The sequence below is a fragment of the Ailuropoda melanoleuca genome, chromosome 2 (assembly GCF_002007445.2).
Source record: "Ailuropoda melanoleuca isolate Jingjing chromosome 2, ASM200744v2, whole genome shotgun sequence".
In the NCBI taxonomy this organism is placed as follows: domain Eukaryota; kingdom Metazoa; phylum Chordata; class Mammalia; order Carnivora; family Ursidae; genus Ailuropoda; species Ailuropoda melanoleuca.
In genome coordinates this window covers 66069725-66087696 of record NC_048219.1, presented here as the reverse complement: position 1 = coordinate 66087696, position 17972 = coordinate 66069725, and the positions used below count along the sequence as shown (strand labels likewise).

Below are 17972 nucleotides of genomic sequence, written 5' to 3'. Positions count from 1 at the left end.
TATTTTAAAGTTTTCTTATTAATTTTATGTATCACACAAAGAAAAAATCAAATTCAATTTAACAGCTAAACAATAGTCTATCAGAACAATTATACCAAGATATATTTACTTGGCATGAATAAACAAAGTATATACTGTTCAATAGCTATAAAGAAGTTTTTTGAGAACACCCTTAACTTTGCTAGCTAAAAAGCTAAAATTTAGCATCTAAAACTTACAAACTTTTCTCTGTAACAGTAATTATCAACTCTCATTACACAGTAAAACCATCTTGAGATCTTAAACTACAAACTCCTAGGACTCACTACTCATGATTCTCAGTCTAGGGTAGGGCCTGGTGATTTCAATGTGCAGAAAATGGAGATACTGTTCTATGGAACTACAGATTTACCTTTATGAACAAAAGGTCTGTTATAACTGTTCTCCATTATCAATTATTTTAAGGTCAACAGATTTCTCATAAAAAATTTGTTCTGCCTTTCTGTTAAGGCCATATGATGAGACGGCTCACTGCCACTTTATTCAACTCAAAATGCATAGAAAGCTCTAACATAAGTATTCTTTGTACACATTATCTTCCCTAATTTTTAAAAGGTAGACAGCATTATCATGAAAAATTACTTCTAGCAATTTTTCTAAAAGTGATCCACCCCTTAATAAATTAACTACACTTCTTAAACATGATAAAATGATCATAGTAACGATGTCTCAATTTATAAATCTCAAGGATTTTTATCACTTTGTTATATGAAGTAGAATATGTGAATAACTAATAGTCTGACAGGTTTGTGATTATGTATTTAGATGTCAGATTTCTAATTAATTACAAAGCCCTCACTCAGTCTTCCTTCTTGAAAAAATTACACTTTCTGAGACACTGTAATCCCTAGTTACTAAAAGAAAAAGAAAAGGTATAAAAAAAAGCCAGGTATAAAAGCTAGTCTTAAAAAATTACTGTGTAAAATAAACCATTAAAATGTATTATACTGATTCCAAATTCAATCAAGTTCTTAAATATAAAAATTATACAAGGTAAAGTTAATCCCCCTAAATATTTGCAGAAAAGAAGGATCACCTAGTACTTGTGTTCTTACAGAATCTTTAAAATAAAGGGAGATCTATCAATTATTTCATTTTGAACAAGTACTGTTTGAGGAAGGCACAGCAGGAAATGGATCCTATCAACACTAATTTGTTGCATGCTGAAGTCACCTGACTTATTAATTTCACTGGAGGCAAATAAACAGAAAAGATTTAGTTACCATTCCAGAAGACATGACCTCCCTAAAGTAATACTGGATGTTACTATAAAAGATGTTTGAAAACTACTTTAAAAGGCAAAGCATAAGTGGTTCCTTATAAAGATCACAATAGCCACAAATGTGTGGGGAAGAAAAGTTAACTTCATGTCCCATAAATGGATACTTTGGGATTGAGATAAACTATTTAAAAATAATTTTTCTATAAACTGGCTAGTCTAAAATATTGTGAATCAAGGTGAAGACTCAGCTCATATGAAGTATGAATACCCTTAATACACATTTTATATGTATCGTACATCCCAATAAAAGAACCTAGACAACCAATTCAGGGAATTGTAAATGTCTAATGAGCACTTAAAAACTATAAGCTAGCTCATAAAGTAATAAAAATTAAAATAATTTGACACATTCCTATTCCTATCAAATTAATATCAAATCCAAAAAATAATACTCAATGCTGGTAGGCAAAAAAGTGGAATAGCCAGCCTCATATACCATTCATATTAGTTTAGTATCATCCTTCTAGAAAGAAATTTGCAGTAAGAATCAGGAGTCTCTAACATTTTCTTTGACCCAATAAATCTAGCACTAGGAATCTAGTCTCAGGAAATAAGCTGAAAGACAAAAAAGTTATATACAGGGTGTTTATCAAAATACCATATATATATATATATAAATAAATAGTATGGAACTAGATTAAATGTCTGATAAAGGTGCTTTCTCAAGTACTACAAATCCACTAGCATGCTAACCAGCTATTAAATTTTTTTAAAATTCTTACTAAAATAACAATTATAATAAAACACAGAACTGCACATACAGTGTGGTTTTAATTTTGTACAAAAATAAGGTATTTACATAGAAAGTAAGAGAAAAAATGGTTACCCCTCTTGTAAATTATCAAAACTACCAGAGTCCATACCATTATTTGATTTTTGAAACTTTTAACTCATCTAACATTCAAAAAATATCTGGGGATACTTAATATGATGAAGTCATTTAGTAAAAAAAGGTGAATTCATATATCTTCACCTTCATCTTTCTTATCAAGCACACTGCAGAAATAAAGATATACTGAAATATTCAGAATAGAGCTAGAAGATGAAGACAAATTTATTTAGTGAACAACTTTACTCATGCTTTTAATGCAAAAAATGCAGAACACCTGAAAAATGACTAATAAAAGTATAGAGGAAGATACAATTCATTATTATTCAGACATTTCATTATTACTTAAAAAGAAATTTCACCAGGGCCATGAGGTTACAAGGAAAACAGTGATGAACTCCCTGAAGAACCCAAGTGACTNCAATTCATTATTATTCAGACATTTCATTATTACTTAAAAGAAATTTCACCAGGGCCATGAGGTTACAAGGAAAACAGTGATGAACTCCCTGAAGAACCCAAGTGACTTCTAACCAGGACTCCACCCAGAATCCAAACACACACAGACACATCTAACTATACCCAAATGGGCAAAAAGCACAAAACTCCTTTGAGTCCAAGGAAGTGATTGTTATGATCTTGTGCTTGTTGCTACCTGGAATTTCTTGATATTTTACACTTAAGTTGTTTAAAGAGCTGGATGTGAATTTTTAAACTTCTCAGAAACTGTATGTAAAATCTTGATGTTATCTACTTTGTGCTAAGGATTAAATAATGTATCTGATCCAGTAGAACTACTGTACCTAGTACAATGCCTAGGACCTGGGAGTTATTCAATAAATGTTGATTTTTTTTCTCTCGTACAAAATAATACAATTTCTATCAGTAAATAATTTAAGAATCTACAGTAATAATTATAAGCAAAGATCATGTATCACTGATTGTCTCACTCTTGACTTTACCTTTAAAAACGGTACACTATGAAATAGTCAACAAGCCAAGTTGAGGGAATAAAGGTTTAAACTAAGCCCACACAAGTGATAAGAGATTCTGTCAGAAAAGAATGTTATTAACCTGAACAATCTGTTAAAATCATGATAAACAATTATGGCTTGTGCTAGATATATTAGATAACTGGAATAAAGGGTCAATTTTGTCTGAAGTTACCAGAATTAATTTCAAACATCAATTGCTTCTCTTGTGCATAAGGTGTCTCTGTTCATGGATGGATCACTAATATTACTACATATTTATAACGGCACAATTGTTATATTATCTATAGTAAATATATATCTACTTGCAAGATTACTTCATTATAATATGCTTTTTCTTTTTCTGACTGAGAGACATAAGCTGAACTCTAAGAGCTAGTTTATAACTCATCAATTTTGGGTTCCATATGGACAGAAACTCTGATTTAAAGATTATCTTACACATATACAAGAAATCAAGAATTTCCCAAACACAGCAAATAAAACTGTAAAATTTCATCTTAAATTATAAATCATTTCACTCATTTTATTTGCAAAATAACATTTTCCCTTATTTTTTCTTCATTTTCACTCCATCAACTAGTAGTTGCAAATTTTTGCATTTTCTTGTGTCAAATCCATTGTAGAATGAGGTGAAATATAAATGATTAAGACAAAATGTGAATACCAAAAAAATTTTATAGAAAATTCTTCCCAGTTTAAATTGTTCAAGAGACAAGCTATAAGATCCATTAGGACTACTTCCATTACATGTTTTACCTGTTCACTTTTCACTGTTACTATACAGTGCTAAATTACAACATCAGATTAGCCCTAAAGAATATGTACAAGGACTCTAAACCTGGGCTTAGACGTAGACAGTGTGACATCAAATTTAACGTGAAATAAGAACTCAACAGTATTTCTTCATTAGAGCTTTTCTTCTTTCATTTTGGGAGAGAAAATGAAGATGGTGAAAGGAATATAGCTAATAGAATTTTCATTAACACTTTAGGTTTTCCTCCCAACAGCATTCAAATGCCTCTTATATATAAAAAAATAAAATAAAAATAAAAATAAAACCTAACACAATTTCTTAAATTCCAAAATGGGGGATTCATTATACTTACTGGAGTTTAACAGGCACCTTCCCATTTGGCAAATGGGAGAAAAGTGGTATAGACAATAAAAATCATACCTAAGAGGGATGTCTCCTTGGCAAATGCTGCAGCAATAGCTGGGTCCAATGCAGGCTGTCCATCCCCAGATGGAAGATCAGGTCGAGTATAATCCCTACTTTTATCATTGTTGTATTTTACATTCAAATTCACAAGTTTGGAAAAATCAATCCTTAGGGTACAGCAAGCATTATAAATATTCTGACCATCTAGGGCCTGTAAAAGTGAATAAAGTACATCAGCAGTCTTAAGGAATGAAAATTAGCAAGAAACAGGACTTCGACAATAAAACCCAACAATGAAGACCTGCACATAAAAGACACCAGGAAAGGGATCAAATACCATACGTCATTCTTTGTTGTCCCAGTTGTACATGTATTCGTTTCTAAAATACCGTCTTCTTTAAATAGAAAGTGCTACTTAAATCTAAAATACAACCAGTTAAACAAATATGCTAATGCTTTTAATTTGAAAAAAATCTGCAAATAATTCAATTAAAAAAAATAAAGATTACAAATATAGTCAGTCCTGCCAAAGTCATACCATAATAGTCTATGTAATAATTTAGTTTTATTATACATACACATTTTTTGCTGGATGGCAGTACTTAGAAGAATTGGTGCAATTTTATAAGGTAACTTTTGTTTGATGTCACATTTTATGAAGTGCCTCAAGCCAAATAAGTATCACTATAATGCATAATAGCGATTCCCATGAAATGGGGCAAACACTATTATTTCCTTAACTTGAGGTGTTCAACCCAAATCAAAATGGACTGTTGAACTGGAAAATAGAACATCATCCCAGGAAAGCTTGGGAATAGAAGAGTGCAAGCTTTAGAGCTGAAAGTCTACAGTCAATTAGGTCATCTTGAACAAATTACTTAACCTCTCTGAATCTCAGGATCTTTCTTAATCTGGAAAAGAGATGATAATGGCTGCCAGGATCCTCACAAGGTTACCTTGAGGATTAAATAAAAGATCACATATGTGAAAGTACAAAGTGAGTTATAAAAGACATATGCTGGTGTTATGATTATTACGGGTTTTTTCTCCTGGTCCTATATAATCACCATTTCTACTCCAGCTGGATATAAGCCTAAAACAAACTAAAGAACAGGAGAATATATTGTTAATTTTTCATTAGAAGAATAAACATTTACTGTATAAAATAACGGTTCAGAAATGAAAAATGTGTTTAGCTCTGTAAGTCACTGTGAAAATGAAATGACAGTTCTTCTGATAATACATCAATAGATTAAACCTGATGCTTATATAGACCAAGATCCATTAGGGATGTAAATCTAGAACTATATTATTTTAATAGTAGGCCTTTGTATGACCTTTTTAGAAATTAGACTGAAATATATATGAACCTTAGGAATACACACACACACACACACACACACACACACACACACACACACGAATCCTCAGGACTGTTGAATTTTTCCCTCCAACCCTCACTAATACCTCCATTATTAATCTTTTTCCAAGCTGTTATTCTCTTATAAAACAAAATGCTAGGGGGCAAAATTTTCCAATTAACTGAAAATAACTGCCAAAAATTTTAACTAGTATATAAAAAGAATTTCGTTAGCGCTATCACTCAAGCTGCCTTTACGTAGCAGTGGTTCCCAGAGTTTCCAAAAACAGAGTGCTCAGCTGCCATCCCCAAAGATTATGACTTCATATGTCAGGATACGTAAGAGTCCTTTTTTTTTTTTTTTTCCTAACAAGCAATCTACATAACAAGAACCTACGTGGGCTCTGGACCATACTTTGAAGAACACTATAAATTCTCTTCTGCAAAACCTAAAGGTACACTTTGCTGGCTAACTGAATTTTCAGGGCTTAGGATGTATTTTTCATTTCCCATTCATATGGAACAACTGTCATTAGGAGAGGCAGGCTTGAGATTCTCTTTCTAAACTTGTATTCTTTGGCTATAATTTTATAAAACCTCCACTGTTTTAACAAGTATAAAAATGTAGCAACTGAACTACAAAGTTTAGAACCAACTCATTCCATAATATACTGAGATATACAAGGATGAATGCAAAATGGTAGCACAACAGATGCTGGGAGAGTTGTGACATGCGATGCAAGTTCTAATACCTACAATGTGCCACACAGTGTGCTACGTTCTAAGAATACAGCAGAGAACAAAGAAGAAAAGGTACCCACTCTTACATGACTTACAGTAAAACAGAAAATACAGACATCTAACAAATAATTATAAATTTGATGTGTGGTAGTGAGAACTAAGAAAGGAAGGGATATAATGTAGTTGGAACTTTATGGAAGACCACTCTGAGACTTGCAAACCTGAAAGAAGACAGGAAGAGCTGGACATAAAAAAAGAAAAAGAAACAGAAGCAAATGGAACATCAAGCTGGAAGCCCGAGAAATCAGAGAAAATACAGCATTTGCAAGCTATTTTAAAAAGTCCAATATAGTAAAAGGTGAGACAAGCTGAGGACTGATTAAGAGTTTTGTAAGCCATGTTAAGGACTGAGGACTTTATACTAACGACAAAAGTCAGTCACTGAAGGGCACTGAGAATGGAAGTTCTAGGACTTTAAGTTGAGATCATTTAGTACTCTGTGGAAAAATAGGTGAACTGAGTCAGAAGGCCACTGAAGTAAGGATTTAAGAGATGATGGCTTAAATCAGTGCTTTACTCAAACTGTGATTCATGGACTATCAGCCCAAACCTATCTGCATGAAGGTAAGGAATCTATATCAGAATCTGTATCAATAATCACACATTATAGCTAGAAGCATGCTGACTTTTATCTTGGCAAAAGCTCCTGGTAACATCAGAGACCAGCACTTTGAGTGACACCTGGCTTAGACTAGAGTGGTGGCAAGAGAGCTGGGAGACAAAAGGATAGATTCAACAGAAATTTAGGATGAGAATCAGTAAGATTTGGTGATAGGCTGAAAGTAAAAGGAATAAAAGCCATGTTTTCTGGCTTGTTACTGATGTCAAATTTGGTATACAGTGAGCACCACAGATGGGGCAAGGATTTTTTTTGTGGGGGGCAGGGGGGTAAGTTACAGGAGTTGAACTGAACACGAAGTCTGAAGGTGCCTGATGGTCCACTAAGTTCCTAGCCTGGGTCTCTTAGAAAGGATCTGATGCTAGAGAGTCATGGGGGCACTGTCGGAGTCACAAAGTATAGTATAATTCAGCTGTGGGAATAGATGAAGTCCCCCATGCAGAAGGGTAGGGAGGGATATGATAAGACGTAGTCAGAGAGGTAGAATACATCTAAGCGAGAAGTGTTGGAGACCAGGAGAAGAGATGATTTTAAGAAAGAGAATGGCTCACAGTGTCAAATGTTACCTAGATAGGGATGATAAGGATTGAATTACACTGAGATTTAGCACTATAGCAATCGCTGGTGACACTGCGAAGAACTTGGGTAAATGGGGGTTGGAACTAAACTGCAGTAGGTAGAGAAAAAGGAGGTAAGTATAAACAGCAAACAGAGAGACCTTATTTAATAAATCTGGCTATAAATGAAAAGGGAGAATGGGTGAATAGATGGAGAGTTATGTGGAGTTCAGGGTAAATTTACTTAGAATGAGAGAGATTTAAGGATATCTGAAACACTAGTGAGAAGCAGCCAACAGAGAAAAAAATATGAGAAAGAGGGGATAACAGATCATGCAGTCTCTTAGAGGGCAGAAGAGGATAGGATCTGGTGTTTACTGGTCTTAGAAATATCTATGCCTTTTATTAGAAGAGAAAGATAGGTGTGTTATAAGTAGATTTTGTGAGAAAAGCTGATGGGAGTTTCCATCTGATAGTTTCTATTTTTCCTGAGAAGTGGGAGGCAAGGTCATAAGGGGAAGTAAGGAGAGACTTGGTGGAATGAGAATTTTCTGATATAGTCATTGTGAAAAATGGGACAGCATGCTGCCTGGAGAAACATGGTACGATTTTTCAAGTAGAGTAGAGGGCCTTGTCTAGTTGTAGTTGATGATGATGAATTTCAACCGGTACCAATTGCTAGATTATATGATATTCTCTAGGTATACTCAACAGTCCAGATACTGGCATGAAGAAAGATTACTACAGTCATCAAAACAAGGTATCAGGTTACAAGATAATGGGGCAAGCAAGTCTGGGAAATAAACTTTTTCCTTCTCTAATAATAGTGAAATGAACTTGAGTTCAGATACCAGAACAGTTAATTAATAATATTCAATAATTACCTACTTTTTTGGAATTACAACTGTATATCTTTGTAGAAAAGACCTGACTGAGTGTACATAACATTCACAAATACCTGATGCTTATTATCTGTACACAGAAGATTGGTTAAATGAAAACTTCAAATACCTGATAACATTATTAAAGCATAATCTTTTGTCATGATTACTATAAATTATTTCAGACAAAACACACATATAAGCTACTTTCCCCACTGAACTATAGCCCCAGTGCAGTATAATTCCAAATCAAATTCCATTTCATTGGTCTTTTACCAAATACTCTCTTCCCTCTGCATCAGAAGGATCACAAAAAATGTTACACATTAAGAAAAACATGCACTATATTTTAATATGTTGTGAAGTTGCAAAAAAAAAAAAAAAGGCCATCAAGATCATGGCTTCTAGACTGCTACTGATCAAACCTCATACCACATGGATTTTGGTTACTCTTTAAATATAAAATATCTCCAAAGTTGGAGGGCTGGGGCATGTAAAGAGAAATCATTATTTTTGGAAAAAAGAATTCCAAGTGTTAATGTATGCCTGCAAAGGAAAATATAATAAGATTAGGTCACGTAACTTAAGAACCAGTGAGTAGCAACATACTGGAGAAAAACAGGCTGAAAATATGTCTACCTCACGTATAGTGTGTATTATGATAAGTAATTTATTTACCTCTTTAAATATTAGCTCCCCCCCCATGTAACACAGGAAAAATTCCTGTTCTGTTTACAACATAAAATATCAGAAAAAAATAAGATAACAGCACTTGCTAAACCATTTCAATTATGCCAATATTAACAGTACAGACTTTGTGCTACCTGAAGCTATTTTTGCTCCCCAAATGAGATTCTGAGGATGGAAACACAATGAAACAATCAAAAATGGTCTGCGTTCCATACAATCTATCTTAATCTAGAGGAGGCACTGAATGAATTACACACCATAATTAGTCTGAAAGTAAGAGTAAAAGGGAGAAAAAGAGGTAGGGCAGAAGGTAAAGGAAGATAAGTAAAGACAGTTGATGTAATGGTTTAATAATATTTAATGGTTTAACAACAGAATAATAATCACAGTGAGATAATATGACACAAGAAGTTAAAGAGCTAGAACAAAGGTAGATTTAAAATATGATACACAAACGGAAGATTAAGGCATTTAGAAGCAAAGATATGGTATGCAGTTTTCAAGGATGGCCATGATGTGGGAACATATTTTATTTCTTTTAATAGTTTCTTACCCTCCACATATAACAATAAAAAATATAAAGGATGTAAATAAAAAGTAGACTAAGAACCTATTCAAAAAAGCTCTTTAAAAAGAATATTAAATATACTGTAGTCTTAAATAAACTGACAGCCTATCATAACATCGGAGCCACATGCGTGATGATATACTTTAGCCAAACTGTCTTGACAGCTAAATTAATTACTGTGAAACTCCCACTGGAAAACGTTTAAAATCTTTACTGTGTGCATGCACAATTTAATCCTGCTATATCCTCAAGAGCTTAAAACTTTGGACCTAAGTCAAACAAAAATGCAAAATAAGAGAAGTCTATATTATAGATAACTACACATATAACTATCCTTAAAAAGAAACACTTCTTTATCATAAATTTAAGCTTTCCTAATAGTATCTAAATGACATCAATTTGTGCCATCTATAATGCTACATGGTATTACCAAGTTATGTTAGTATTAATAACATTAGCTATATATATGCGTGTATGTCTATCTGCCACTAAAAAATATCGAAATCTCAAAAAAAAAAAAAATGCTCCAGACTTACTAGTTTTGCTTGTTGAGCATTTACTGGATCACCATACTGGAGAAGAGCTTGAAACTGGTTATTTTTTGTAAATGTGATTATCTTCAATACAGCACCAAACTTAGAAAATATCTGTTAAAACATTAAATCAAAGTATTATTTATCTACTCTATCATTGTTTCTCCAGTTTATAGGTAAACATGAAAACTAAGTTAAACTTACTTGGTGAAGAACATCAAGTGTTACAGGGTAGTACATATTGTCAATAATTATCCTAAGCACTGGACTCTGGGCTGGAGTCACTGCACTCTCACTAACTGTGGTGCCACTAAGAGGAGTATTTGCTGTCTGGACAGCTGTCACAGCTTGAAGAACTGCTTGAGCACGCTAAAAATTGAAAGATAAACACTTTAGAAACATACTCAGTATTTTCGCTTATCCTCTGCTGCATGTTACACTATTAGCTCATTTCTTTTTTGGAACACATGCAGATTAAACAAAATTTAATAGTCACTCAATAAATACTTTTGATTACCTGCCATGAGCCAGGTATTATCTGTTTATAATTCAAGTATTCAATTTGAAGTATTTACTTCAAAACAATTATCTAGGGTTTGGGACCTATACTGAACAGGCAAAGACAGGCAGTGTAATTTATTTTCAAAAGAACAAAGTATAGTTTGGCAAATTCACATAATCAGGAAATGTTATTTTAAACAGAAACTTTAAGAGAACTTCAATCTAACATTATTCAAAGGGCACATGGTAAACCTCAGCAAGATTACTAGATTACCCGGAAAAACTTCCATAAAGCTTATTATTTCTAATACAATCTTAAAGGAGGAATACTCAGGATACATATTAAGTCCTTTTTCATACTAGCATAACTTCTAAGATACTGCTAATTAAACCGGGAGAGATCCACTACTGTTGAGACACATCTTAATATCTTAGATTGTTTTTTTATCACTGAGATTTTAAAATGTGAAAAAAATACAGAACAGAATATTACTGCTGTGACAGATTCATTGATAAGGAAATAATTTTTCTACCTATCTGGAGTCAAAAAACCTACATAAAGGCAAATAACTGTTAGGTAACAATGACAAATACCGTTACATTGCTTTAGAGTTTGAAAAACCTACATTGGCAGATGAATAGGCATATCAACTACACACCATGATATATGAAAAGGAAGAACACAAAAGAATTAGGCCAACACTTATGAGAATAAACACAAATAGTCAGTGCTCCCTCTAGCAGCACATTTGCTAAGGCGGTAATCATTCTGCAATATATAAAGTGTATCAAGTCAACACATTATATACCTTATATAACACAATATATCAATTATATCTCAATAAAGCTGGAAACAAAAAAACAAATAGTTCACTGAAATGTCACATAACCAGGAAATCACAGAGTCTGGAATTCATGCCAGGTTTACAATTACTTTTGGGTAGAAGCATAGGCAAATATATAGCCAATAAATAGAAACAGTAGCCACCTCTTCTGAGGGCCTTTGTCGTGAACATGAAAAACCAGGTTTCTTTGTTTTTTGGTTTTTTTTTTTTTTCCAAGAGAAGCAAGTTTGCATTGATTGTTCCCTGTATCTGGAATAACCCAGACCAAAATAAGTGCATTTATTTCCTAACCACTTTAAAGTTTGTTACTCAAATGTCACTTCTTCATGGGGCTTTCACTGTTTATCCTATTTAAGATTATAAAGATGCCTTATCTTTATCCTTTTCATGTTCCTTCCATTGCAAGCTTTTAAAATGAGAATATCTTTATGAATTACTTTATTAGAAATACTAACATATAAAATAAAACTGAAATATAAATACCATTTTAAATTCTAAGTAAAATGAATAAAGAATATTTTCTTCTGGTATATTTCTAAAGATAAATTTTTAGAGTACAATTTCTGGTTCAAAAGTAATGAAATTATCATCAAATTAAAATTAAAAAAAAAAAAAAGTGGAAAATTTAGCCTTATCTTCAGACAGAGAGTTTTAAATGCTTATTTATTTATAAACTATCAAGATGATCTTGAAAGGTCATTTTTATGATGATTAAAATCTATGAGGAATTATTCTCCATTACATTTCCAATAAGACAAAGGGTCATATATAGTTTAGATTTTCCTGAAACAGAAAGATAGTTAGCTAAAAACTATATTAAGGAGCTAAAGATTTTTGACCATTTCTGCAACGCTATATATTTAGGTATAAACCCATTCTTATATTATTTTTATATATTAATTTTAAATAATCAGTATCTTCTACATTTTTAAAAAAACAAATCAATATATTCATATATTCTCAATTCTTACATCCCCCCAAAGAAAACCATTAACACATCTTCAATAAAAATATTTCCATGAGAAACCTAAGACCTATAAAAAGTCAAATAACTAAAAGCATTAAACATCATACCTTAAAAGTCTAAGCAGCAGCATACAGTTTATGCAAATAGTGAGCCCAATCTCATAACAGTTTCTATACAAAAATCTGAACTTGCAACATGAACATTTTGACCAGAACCTTAAAGCTTTGAAAAAAAATTATTTAACTAATTCATCAAGTACCAATTTAAAACTTGAAAATAATAGACTGCACATACTTTTTGTAAATTAACATAATACTTAATATTTAGGGACATATTGCAAGAAAGTATCTTTAAAAATAACAAGAAAATGCCCATAGTTACATCTTTCTGTTAATAAGTTTGAGATTCTTAATATGTCCATTTTATTTATGTACCTACACATACTCACTTGGTTTAATGTATTATCTGTTTTTAATTCTTTGTGATTGGAATACTGGATATAAATTGGTTGGTTACGGAGATGAGGTGTCACAGCAGAATAGTAGTTAACCATAGTAATAGCTGCTTCCTCTGTTGCTAGTTCCAAAAATGCCTGAAAATTTAAATACCAAAAATTGGAATACTATGAATTATATTCAAGTAAACCTCAATATCTGTATAACTTATTCAGCTAATGAGAAAAATCCATATCTAGAGTATAACCTTCCCAGTTACATTTAGACACTCAAATAAGTTATCCTTACTTTCCTTATTTTCTGTACACCACAAATGTAGTCCAACAAAGGCTAGAGAAAATAAAATCTAGACATTTTTCAATATCAGAATTTTACCATTCCGATACTAGAAAACATAAGAGATCTCAAAGTTTTTTTAAAGCAGCATAATTCAAGAGACAAAGGAAAAAATTAAAAATTAAATATTAGATTATTAGTGACATTAATTATATTTAAGGGAATGTTAAATTTCATAAATTCTTTTAAATAGTATCATCAGAAATTTTAAAACAAAATCTTTTTAATACGCCTGGGTCTTTCTGCCACAGACACATTTATTCAATGAAGAATACCTAGGATTAGTGACTATTTTCTTCTAATGCTATCAGATAAATATTTCCATGGGATAAGATTAAAGGATAAGATGCTACTGGTGCCCCCGCTGTTTTCTGATATTACAAAGAGTAGAGTCACAATAAAAGAAATCCTTCATTTGCATTCATTTGTATTTTCCACAGTCTCTTTATAACAATCCAAAAGCGAATTCAAAAGGCAAAATTTGAAAACTACAGTGACTCATTCATTTTGGCTTCCTAGCATTAGTTTCTCAAACAGCATTACCAGGAAAAGTCAGAGTAAGACTTAAGACTCTGTTATGTTCTTTTAGAAAAGTCAGGACCTACTATATTCTATCCTTTTATTAGGAGTTAGCTAATTCACACATACTGGGTAGTTTGCGGCTTAACATTTTATAGGCCCTGAAAGAAGCATACCTGATTTTTTCCTTTCAGCATAAGGATGTTGGTCACCTTACCAAAAGGTAAGCCTAAAGCAATAACTTCAGTTTCTGTCACTTCACCAGGTAATTTTCGAATATGAAGTACACGAGAAGGAGCACCATCCATTTTATCTTCTCCTTTAAATTTTTTGCTATCATTACCATTGGCTGAAAGACATTTAAAAAAGTCTTTATTAAGTTTCCTCATTTGCATAAAAAACACAAAGCAAAGTTTAAAAAAGAACTTAAAAACATAGCTGAGTACACCTGAATAATTCCTAAAAATTCAAAAGCCAGGCTTCCAAAGGAATAGAGAAAATCATATCCACCAATTATTGAATATAATTACATTATCAATTAAGATAATTATTAGATAAATGTTTCTGAACAATATATGTAAAAAGTAACAAATGATATATTCTCTTCATACTCTGATACTCCCTCAGTTGGTAAATAGTTTTAGAAGGGGTGGCTACTAAATACTCATATTTTAGTGCTAAATATTATGAAAGTTTTCATTTTAGATGAGAATATAAGAACATGAAATGAGGAAATAAGGACTTTTCAAAATCATACGACTTAGCACAGTTTCATATATAAAAACACCCCATCCCTGGAAAAGAAAAAGGACACAAGAAAATGTATAGCCCTTAGCTTATGAAACAAGTAGGCCATTTATTACCAAAGAAGTAAGGAAAATTGGGTCTCTCTGGGTTATAGATCTGTGATTCTTCAGAAGACAAAGTACAATAATTTGGACTATTTTCATGATCTTTTCCCTTCCGCTCCCCAGGTAAAAGCACAAACTTTTGGTTTGTGAATGTAAAACCAGTAATAATTAAAAAGGACTAAGGCAACAACAATGTAGTAATGCTTTTATTTACGTACATAGGTTGTATATAAATTGAAGAAATCTTTAATCACATCATTTCCCAAATGTTATTCAGACTTCTTAAGGCTTTTAAGATGTTCTTTCAAATCCGAAACAAATAATATGTTAAAAAAATGTGAAAACTATTTCTATTTGAATACTTCTCTTCCAAACTCAGAAGTGCTTTTCTACCTCAATTCTATAGAGAACATCTTCACCTTTGACCACTCTATCTCTTTTTTCCTTGACTGACCTTTGTTCTTTACTGGTATTTACTTGCAGCTTTTACATAAACGGTCTCACTAATTTGTAATTCGTTAAATCCATCCATGGTCAAAATACTGTGAGCCCTCTCATCCTTACCAAATCTCTCTGTTCTCACAACACCCTTAACAATTCATTTCTAGTTTTCTCACTTCTCTGATTCATTTCATAGCTGCTTCAAACCTTCTGCTTATATATTCATTCCCAACAGTTGGGAGTTCTTCAAGCTGTTTTGGCCCCAAAGTCCTATCTTTACTTGCTCATGTGAACACTCCAGTACTTGGGTTTCAAAATTCACCTTCTCATTTAATTTGTAAATCTATTCTTTTAGTACCACTCATTCACCAATATTTTAATTCTTTATTTCCAACTGTCTATCAACCTGAAGTGCAACACTTCAAAACTTTATGCTTCTACTTATTTATACAGCAGAAATTAGCAAAACTAAAAAATAAGTACATTCTCAATCTCTTAAGTCTTTCACACTCAAGCATTTATTAAAAAAAAACAAAAACAAAAACAAAAAAAAAACCACTGGTAGCATCCTTTATCAAATGTGAAACTGAGAAGAAAAGCAGTTTCAATTCCGAGCAGTTTTAAGTTAGACTTCAGGGCAAAGCATGATGTTATAGAAGCTGTTGGCTTTAGAAAAATAAAAAATAAAAAGAATCTGAGTTATGAAAAATGAATGTCTGTACACTTTACTACTTTCTTATCTGGGAAAGCAGAAATTCCAAAGGGTTAACCAGAAATGCAAGTAATATACAGAAAGATACTTCCGTTATTCTGCTAGCTGTTAAGCCAAGACCAACAGCTACCACACAAAAAATTTTAGGTTTATTGTAAAAACTGGCTGTAACTGCATTTTTAAGAAGCCGCATAGCCTACTTGCCAAAAGTACCGTACACATGAGCTAGAAAAAACAGAAGCCTAGACTAAACTAGAAGTCTCATGTGCTGGAATACTCGCAAAGCATTATAACAAAATGAAATGACATTATATAAAAATGTCTTCACATAAAATGAAAGTTCCAAAGAATTCTGAGTAACATAACAGAATCTATGGAATGATTTCAGTTCTTTCACACAAAGCAAAATGTCACACTTTTAGCAATAGTAAATCTTGCTATTATAGAATAACAATTAGCAGCACTGGCAGAAATATTTATACCTAACTTAAAGGAATATTCCATATCCACAGCTATCAAGAAATGACTCAAGAATTTTACAACTGTCAAGGTTCCTTCACTGACAAACAGTTACAAACTCCTTTCAATAAAATCTAATCCCAATACTAGCTGGAGTTAGGTATTGGTTTTTTTTTTTAATGTTTCACTTTTACTTCTGGAGGAACTAAGGTATTACAAATTAATTTTAATGTACTGACTTATTAGATATTTACTGGAGACTTAGGTTCTAATGACATTAACTTTTTTCACTTCTTTGACACAAAAACCACGTATATATATTTAGAAAGAAAGTCTGGACAGATAAGGGAAAGGCCGTTCAGACAGATGCTTTTAGAAACCAAATTCTATAGTAAAGTGAAATTGAGGAAACATTTTGGATATGGCTAGAATATAAGAATGAAATCCTGTTCTGTATCTGAGAACCATAAAAGTTTCTTTATAATATGGTCTATAAAAGTATCTCTGAGACACCTGGATGACAATGGCATATTTTTCCAGGCAAATATAATCACTAGTTCTTAAAAGTCTTTTTTGCAATTTGCTCTTAATATGCAACAATATTCATATTGGGCTCTGTGAGAACATAAACAGACTCTTCCCATCTTTTTATGTTAAGGGAAAAAAAATCTTAAAACTCAGTGTTTCCACTGTGAATAAAGGTAAAATAAATTGAATGCATATAAATTTATGTTAAAACAAGGCTTTAAAGAATTTTATTCCATCACTCCAACACTCAATTCATTCTTTGGTCATAAAGTACATTAAGTATCATTGCCAAACATGCTTTTAACAGATAATTCTTTCCACCAAAAACAAATCTCCTCTTCTACTATCTTCCCTTTGTTAACAGGACTATCATCCATCAACCCAGTGATTCTAAGCCCAAACTAACACTTCTCCCAAACCAGTCTATTTCCAAATAACTAAGTTCTAATTTTTTGATACATCATTTCCTCCATATTCTAAGAATCTAAAAATCATCCTTAATATCTCTGAGGCAGATTATTGTAAAACTGTTTAACTGTCCTATGTGCGGTTAGTGACCCCCCACAAAATACAAATGGAAGAAAAATCCTTTCTAAAATGTAAATCTGGTAAAGTTCAAACTCCTGAACAAATCAAATCCTATATCCAAACCCCTACCTATCAGGACTCAACTTAAGTCATTCCCCCCTCTCATATTTCACATTCCAGAAAAATAAAACTAGGCATAGTTCATGATTCCCAGACGTACCCTACCGTTTCAAACAAATTTTGGATTGTACAACTTTGTTAATTGATATGGAACATGTCCAATACTGCAGAGAATTCCTTGTACTTCCTGTTAATCACCCACAGGCAACCACTATTTATACTAAAAACTGATTATCTGTTCTTTAATTTTATAAAAATGGAATCACACAGTGATTCATTTCAGTGATTTCTGTTTTGTCTGGCCTCTTTTACTTCATATACTGTCTTAATCTTCACTCATGGTTTTGTTATTTGTTAATAGTCATTCTTTTGTTACTAATTAGTAATCTACTGTATG

General features: G+C 32.3%; 1 protein-coding gene across 5 annotated transcripts in view; it reads right to left on the bottom strand.

The window, feature by feature from the left end:
* The window catches only part of PTBP2 (polypyrimidine tract binding protein 2), a 67182-nt gene that overhangs the window by 14623 nt on the left and 34587 nt on the right, over window positions 1-17972 (bottom strand). For all 5 annotated transcript variants that reach the window (XM_002915125.4, XM_011219581.3, XM_011219582.3 and 2 more), the window contains exons 4-8: window positions 14113-14285; window positions 13075-13218; window positions 10518-10682; window positions 10317-10427; window positions 4320-4515 (exon numbers count right to left, since the gene is read on the bottom strand). In XM_002915125.4, the coding sequence (XP_002915171.1) occupies window positions 4320-4515; window positions 10317-10427; window positions 10518-10682; window positions 13075-13218; window positions 14113-14285 (789 nt within the window). The remainder of the gene's footprint in view (window positions 1-4319; window positions 4516-10316; window positions 10428-10517; window positions 10683-13074; window positions 13219-14112; window positions 14286-17972) is intronic.